Source organism: Cucumis sativus, chromosome 3 (genome assembly GCF_000004075.3).
Source record: "Cucumis sativus cultivar 9930 chromosome 3, Cucumber_9930_V3, whole genome shotgun sequence".
NCBI lineage: Eukaryota > Viridiplantae > Streptophyta > Magnoliopsida > Cucurbitales > Cucurbitaceae > Cucumis > Cucumis sativus.
This window is the reverse complement of record NC_026657.2, coordinates 4,938,985-4,947,512: the sequence shown is the minus strand read 5'-3', so window position 1 is coordinate 4,947,512 and position 8,528 is coordinate 4,938,985. Positions and strand designations below refer to the sequence as shown.

The 8,528-nt window shown below is 27.1% G+C and overlaps 1 protein-coding gene and 1 pseudogene across 1 annotated transcript; both read left to right on the top strand.

Moving 5' to 3' along the window:
* The first annotated feature begins 4,837 nt into the window (after positions 1-4,837).
* Positions 4,838-6,600, top strand: LOC116401664 (annotated as a pseudogene).
* Positions 6,601-6,668: 68 nt separating this feature from the next.
* On the top strand, positions 6,669-7,550 carry LOC101212504 ((+)-gamma-cadinene synthase-like). The gene is given in 2 exon segments (XM_031882979.1): positions 6,669-6,800; positions 6,905-7,550. Coding segments are annotated over 2 exon segments (726 nt in total). The 3' UTR covers positions 7,499-7,550.
* Positions 7,551-8,528: the final 978 nt, after the last annotated feature.

The window sequence follows — 8,528 nt, the reverse complement described above, 5'->3', positions numbered from 1 at the left end:
TTAAACGATTAAAAAAATATTTGTTTTAAAACATAGAGAATTTTTAATTGAAAAGATTTTAAAACATTAAAAACAAATTAAATACAGAGAGTTTGTACATTTACATATAACAATAATTATTAAGATATTAATGTAAATAAGTAAAAAAAAGGAAACATAATAACAATAAATAAAATAAGGAAAGAAAAAATAGGAGAAGGGTGGCGACGCTATAAAATAAACAAAAATAATTATAATAATAAGTAAAAAGGAAAAAAGTAATAGTAATAAAATAAAAAGTAAAAGGAAAACAATAATGACAAGAAAAAAAAGAGTAATACTAAAGAAACAATAATAATAAAATTTCATTTATATTTGGTTCTTTCTTTCTCTATATTTTAGACAAAATAAAATTAGTGTCAACAGTTTGAACTTAAAAAAAAAGTAAAAAATAACGATAAATAAAGAAAACAAACATTTTTCTTATGTCGTTTTCTTTCTATCTGTATTTTAGATAGAAGAAAAAGGCTAAAGGATTTGTTTTTTTTAAAAAAAAGAATAATGATTAAAAAATTAGTAGAAAAAAATAAAAAAAAATCTACATTTTCTTTTCTTTTAGAAAAGAAGAAAAATAAATAATGATGCAAATCTCAAAGAAAATTACTTGAGGTGCGGATCATTCGGAGTAAATCTCTATCCAATGCAACCTCTAACTAAGTTTATTTTCACATGGAATTAGGTATGACAAAGAAAATAAAGTAATGAACAAAATAAAGACCCACCTTTTGCACAGAATTTCTTCAAACAATATTTATCCCTCCTCACACATTTTCTCTAAATAATTTTTTTTCTAAACTCTTTCTAAAGAATTTTTTCTCTAAGAAACTTTCTCCAATTTTTTTTCTCTTTCATAAATTTGTCTAATGAAAAATTTCTTGCTTCATTTCAAATGACAAAGACCTCTATTTATAGATCTATGGTGTACCATAAATAAAATGAATAAGAATAAAATAAAAATTGGATATTATGTGACTAAAATAAAATTTTATTTTCCTAAAATAGATAAAGTAAATTAAATGAGATATTTTAAGATTTTGTCAAAAATAAATTAATAAATCAAATGGATATTAAAAGATTTTTGTTTAAAATTGATTTTCGGTTTTTTTTCCCTAAAATGATATAAATAAGCCAAAATAAGATTTTATTTAAAACAAATAAATTAAAAAGTTTTTTTAAAAAATTAAGTTGATTTTTTAAAATGATAAATATGCTAATTAAAGAATTTTTTTTAACAATGATTATTTTAAGAAAAAAATAAAAAACTTAGTCATTATATATATATTTTTAAAGAATATTGAAAATAATATAGGATAAAATTAGGTGACTACAAGGATACACGGAAAAAGGTAAATAAGACTAGGTATGTTATCATAAAAAACCTATGGTCTAAAACAATCACCAAAGTGTTGGTATAAAAGGTTTGATGATTTCATCCCTAAACTTCATTTTAATAAAAGTTCCTATGATAGTTGTGTATTTATAAATTCAAATTTCTATTCTTCTAAGGTTTACCTACTCTTGTAGAAAAATCTAAAATTGATATTACAAGAGTAAAGACAGTCTTGAAGGAAGAATTTGATATGAAGAAACTTGGAGAATCTAAGAGAATTCTAGGCATTGACATCACATGAGAAAGAACAAAACAGATTCTAACAATAGACCAAAGTAACTACTGCTATAAAGTAACATGTTAGTTGTTAAGCAAGTAGCAATTCCTCTTGCACAACACTTCAAACTATCAGCTAACAGTCCAAAACCAGAAGATCTCAACCACGTTAAGTACATGACAAACATCCCCGACTCACAAATGTATGGAGTATAATGTACCTAATGATTTCTACTAAGTCTGATCTATCTTATTCATCTAGTTTAATTAGAAGGTACATGTCTAACCCAAGCAAAAGACTTAAGGGATAAAAGCATATGGTAGTAAAAGATTCTACAGAATCATTTCTCAAATTAATTTGAAAATCCCAAAATACAAGTACATTGGCAAAATTTATTAAGAAAGTAGTTTTCTTATTAAGACTTAAAGATGCATGTTTTCTAATTATATATCAGAGAAAGAAAAACTTATTTGTTTGTCACTGAATCTACAAAGTAATCTCCAAATTAGGACACCATTCGTCAGAGACCTTCCTATCTTCTTGGATGAGATTGATTTGTGGGAATCAATTGATATGGAAAAAAATGTTTAGAGAGAAACTATTTTCTTTTTGTAGAGAGAAAAAACATTTACTTTTTTTTCGAAAACTATTTTCTTCTAGATATTTATAATTCTCTTTCCTTCTTGGAGTAGAAAATAATGTAGGAGAGAATTATGAGATTCTATTAATTTAAAAAATATTAAATTAATAGAAATTTCAAATCTACTAATTAATTAATAATTAATCAATTAGTTAACAATTAATTAGATCATATATTAATTAATATTTCATTTAAATCTTATTTAATCAATATCTCTCCAATATCTTATAATTTTATATTAATTTAATAAAATAAAATAAAATAAAACTAAACTTTTAATTAATTCTCCAATTAATTAATAGTTAAATTAAATATCTTATATTTAACTTAAATTGAATTTGAATCATATTCAAATATAAGTTTCTCATAACCAATAATTTTAATATGAATCCAATTCATATTAAATTAATATTTAAACTCATTCAAATATTTTTTATCTCATAAATTAATTTTAAATCATATCAAAAATTAAATTTATATAATAAAGTTTAATAAACATTATATTATAATATATCACTATACATTAAACTAATTCTCAAAGTAATTTTGAACATTTCAAATTACAATCAATATAAATAAAACCTAATTACAACCAATATAAATAAACTTCGTTACCCTTTATGAGCTAGGAAGAGGATCTAATGGAACTACATATCAGAAACTATAAGGATTTGAGATTAATTGGCTAAACTCATTAACTCACAGCTGAACTCTTCTCACTGTAGATATATTTTTGTGTCCACAGATATAGACCAATAACAGTAAGTTAGTTCTTTACGAGTGTTTGTAAACACTAGTTGGATCAAATTACCGTTTTACCCCTAAGTTACCTCTAATCCTTAAATACTAGTACTCCTCTATTGAACAACCTGTTTATGGTCCTACCAATAAACAAAAACTTCTCTCATGCCATAGAGAGGATGGGGCCCTTTGTTCAAGTCCTCGAAACACCATTTAAAAGAACAATCATCTAGTTACCCAAAGTAGGGAATGAGTGAATTCTATCTTGTGTAATTATTTTTCTAGCTCCACACTCGGTCTTGTTCCCAAAATGATACGCTTATTAAGTTGGTGATCTAGCCACTCTCATACCCGTACAAATGAAAGAATAATCTCACACGAACAAGAGTTCATAATACATTTAGGATTAAAACTAAGTTAACTAGGTCATCCTAATGAAATAGAAACCTAACTAGTTAAAGGAGTTACATTTAGTGGTTACTATTTCGCGGTCCGGTCTTATGCAAACTCATTGCATAGGATACCCTCACTCGCATGTCAACTACACGAACGCGTTGGATCATTGTGTTTATATCAAATACAAAGTGAGTTATATCCATAGTGTTATTAGGATAAGGTACCCAACCTTATTGCTATACTAATTATTTAATTAAAGTAGGTCAGCATGCTAATTAATTAATATGTGAAAATAATTAACACAAGAGTAATTAACACAATAGGCCAAATGGGTGCCAAATAGTCAAATAGATGTCAAATAATTATTGCAGGATGCATGATGTAGATTAATTAATTAATACACGAGAATAATTAACACAAGAGGCCAAATGGGTGTCAAATAGCCAAATGGATGCCAAATAATTATTGCATGATGGAGGATGCCGATTAATTAATTAATACATGAGAATAATTAAAACAAGAGGCCAAATTGGTGTTAAATAATTAACGAGATGCAAATAATTAACTCAAAATGCCAAATGTGTGCCAAGTAATTAGAATAAGCCAACATGCTCATTCATTAATTAACACAGGATGGCAAATGAAGAATTAACACATTAATACAGATGCAAATAATTAACGCAAATGAATAATTAACATAGGAGCCAAATGAGTGATTCAAATGAATAATTAAGACAACGCCTAAATGGGTGTCAAATAACTAACGCAGAATCATCAACCATGAATTTAAAAAAAGAAAAAAAAAACTAACCTGACTTAAATGCAAAATGTTTTTTCTTGATCCTCTCAATCTCTTCTCAAATCACAATACATATGAAAAAAATTCTATTTTTAAGTGTACCTTTCCTCTAAAAATCCCCTCAAAAAAGAATCTCCTCCTTCTCTTCTTATAGTCAAAGGTTTAGGGTAAGTTTGATCGTTTATTTAGTTTATTTTTAGATAAGTAAGTGAAGTGGAGTGAAAGACTACGGAGAGAAAGTGGGAGAAGGTGTGAGAGTGAAAGAAAGTGGAAGAGTGGGAATGTATGAGCATGGTGACAAAGGAAAACAAAAATAAGGGATGATTGGGAAAAAATAGGGAGGGAAACAAATTTTTTTTTTTTAATTTAAAATTTAAATTCAAATTCTTTTATAAAAATAAGTAAATAATGTTGGACAAAATACAATATATATGATAAGAATTTGCAAAATATCTATGAAAAATAGCCTATAAATAAATCTGCTTGAAAGTCACGAAGTGTCTCACCCATAGTTCAAACTCTCAAGTCAATAACATATACATTTTTCTTTTTGGCAAGAGGATTATCCCAAATACCTTTTCTATTTTTCTTTTCTACTTTGAAAAATTAGAAATCATGTCTTCTCAAGTTTCAAATGTTCCAGCTTCCATTATGAAAACCAATGATATTTCTGTTGTTAAGCGTTCTCTTGCAAATTTCATCCTACTATTTGGAAGGAACATTTTCTTTCATTTAAATTTGTTGATGCATTGGTAAAAGTTATTTTATTGTCTTAAAATTTAATTACTAGTACTTTATTGTTCGTGCTTAAATTTTAATTAATACTTTTATATTTTTAATAAATTTGATTTTTTTTTTTTTTATTTCAGAAAGTAGATGGTGGCATGAAAGAAAGAATTGAAAACTTGAAAGAAGAAATAAGGATGGAGGTGATTGCTTCTGTGCAAAATCCATTGGTAAAGCTAAATTTGGTTGATTCAATCCAACGGCTGGGAGTATCTTATCATTTTGAAGATGAGATTGATCAATTCTTAGAACATATGTATGTGTCTTATAATAATTCCCTTTTATTCAGTAGCAACGATAGTGAAGATGATGATCTTCTATTTCGACTTCTCAGGCAACATGGTTATAGGATTTCATGTGGTAAGTTAAATACACAAATATAATTGTTTTCTTATTTTTAGTTTTAAACATTATTCGAGGTCAAAGTGCAAAGAGTTAGAAACTTCCAAAATTAAGCATTTTTTAAATTCAATTAACTTAAGAACTCATCATGCGTTCTTTTTCACTCTTAATTTAAATTAAAAACAGATATATTTTTGAAGTTCATGGACAACAATGGAAAATTTAAAGAGTCATTGGTTGAGGATGAAAGAGGAATATTGAGCCTATATGAAGCATCACATATGAGGGGGCATGGAGAAGCTTTGCTTGAGGAAGCTCTTGAATTTACAACCACACATCTTAAAGCATATATTCATCTTTACTCAAATATTAATCCAAATTTTGCATCTGAAGTTAGTAATGCATTGAAATTTCCTATTAGAAAATGTGTTCCAAGAGTCAAGGCAAGAGAGTATTTTGAAATTTACCAGCAACAACCTTCTCACAATGAGACTTTGCTTACATTCTCAAAACAAACTGGACTTCAACATCTTACAAAAACATCACCAGAGGGAGATAGCCGAAATCTGCAGGTACAAAACTAACTTTGATCATTATTCATCATTAGTCATGTTTATCCTTGAGGTAAGTTAGTTTCAAAGATATCTTTATTCATAATTCTATTTTCACTCTCACAGAAGTTTACGTGAAACCAATATTCTCATAAATTATATTAAAATTATTTCTTAAAAAGATAACTTCTTAAATGATTAATAATATCTTTTATTAATTAATTTGAAATAGCACACTTTTGTGTGTTAGGGTGTTTACAACAAAATCTCATTTATAAGCCAAATATCCATATTTTAAGTATATGCTTAATTTTCAAAAACAAAAATAAAAAAATGAAATGATAATTAACCAAAGGAGCTAGCGTTTATCTTGATTTAGCAACATATTTTGATCTTACAGTAGTTTTTGAAATCTTACAATTCACCTGTCTTGATGGAAATAATTACTGTAGGTGGTGGAAGGATTTGAACGTTTCAACAAACTTTCCGTTTGGGAGGGATCGAAATGTGGAGTGTTACTTTTGGATATTGAGTATATACTTTGAACCTCATTTCCAGTTTGGAAGAAAAATAATGACTAAAGTGATTGCTATGATCTCAATTATGGATGATATATATGATGCTAATGGAACGTTTGAAGAACTCCAACTTTTCACCTTAGCAATCAAAAGGTTACTTTCTTAGCCTTGGATCATTGCTAAAATATATCTGTACGAGAAGGTTTTATTTAAATAAGATCTATAATTTTTTAGATGCGACGTGTGCATATGGTCAATCTACTACTTCCGGAGTACATGAAAGTTTATTATAGAACTGATCTGCTTGATCTTTTTGAAGAGATGGATAAAGAGATAGTCAATGATGGAATATCCTATCGCTCTCCCTTTGCAAAAGAAGCTGTAAGGATTTTCTTTCTTCTAATAGTTTTTTCTATTGATATCCCTAATAATAATGGTATGTTTCTTATATGTATAACAAGTTTTAACTTTTTTTATGTGAATAGATGAAAAGACAAGCTGAATCCTATTTCAAAGAAGCTGGATGGCTAAACAAAAATTATAAACCAAAATATGAAGAATACATGGAAGTGGCTTTAACTACATCAGGTTATGAATTACTTTCAACTATTTCATTTATTGGCATGGGTGATATTGCAACAAAGGAAGTATTTGATTGGCTTTCTGATTGTCCCAAAATTCTCAAAGCCTCAAGCATCATTTGTAGAGCTCTTACAAGGTATATATGTGCACTTTCACTCCTTATTCAAAAAAGGCAGTGTATATATATTTTACTCTTTTTTCTTCTTTTATAGTTTGAGAAAGAAAGATAACATATTGTGTCTGCTGTTGAATGTTACATGGATAATTATGGATGTTCACAAGAAGAAACATGTACTGAGTTTCTTAAGCAGGTAGAAGATGCATGGAAGACTATAAATGAATCTTGTCTTCATCCGATTATTGTTCCAATGCCATTTCTAATGTGTGTATTAAATCTCACAAGAGTTATGGCTCTACTTTATTCTGATGAAGGTGGATATACAAATTCTAAGGGTAGGACTAAGCTTCTTATTCAGCCTTTACTTATCAATCCATAACCTTTGTAATTATTAATTGAAGTCTATGAATGCATTCATATGACACCCTGAATTGCTAGCAGTGCTGGTGTATCCTGAGTAGATTTTGTTGTTTTTTTAAAATTATTTAGAAATGGTGCTACATATTTAATTATTAAACTGTTTTCTCGAACAAAATTCCTAAAATGTCTTTAAACAATCGGGTTCCTATAACCATATAAGGACTGACAACATCAAAAGCTGAGAGTCAGAAGACACAAAAATTTGCAAATTGAATATTTTAAGGAAGAGATTTGTGAAAATCTTAACTAATAAGTAGTTTATCCTTTTTTGTAAAATAAATCTAGCTCAAATTTGTTAGTTACAACTTCTTCTAGCTTCTTCTTTAACTAAATATTTAACTAAAGCCTTAGGATAGATCTATAAATACATTTGTATCATTGGAAACAGCATATACTGAAATACAATCTTGCTCCCAAATTAGTACACAGTGGACGCAGATATCTTACTGAACTACTTTAACAAGCATCTTCTCCTACTTCTTCTCTTCGTCTACATCATCTCACCATCTTCTACAAATAAAGTTATCAGTAAAATCCATAAAAGAAACGCATAAAAGAAAGGAAAAGAAGAAAGAAAACTGAGGTTTCTTATTTCTCTAAAAAAAAGAGAAAGGTAACGTAACCACTCAACCCTTTACACTGACATGATAGAAAAAAGTAATAATAATAATAAGATTATTATTATTATTATTATTATTATATAAAAAGTAGTTATACAAAAGAAATTAATAATAAGTTATTTTTTAAATATGTATATAGGTATATATAAAAGTAAAAGTAATAATAATAATAAAAAGAAGTTAAAAACAGAAAAGCAGAAGTAAAAGAAAGAGAAATATTAAAAAATGTTAATAACAAATAATAGATATATTAATAATAAGTAAAATAAGACATAAGAAACTTAAATAAGGTACATAATCTTTTATATATATATATATATATTTTTAAAGAGAAAAATTAAAGATCAAGGTTAAAAAAAAAAGTCTTGT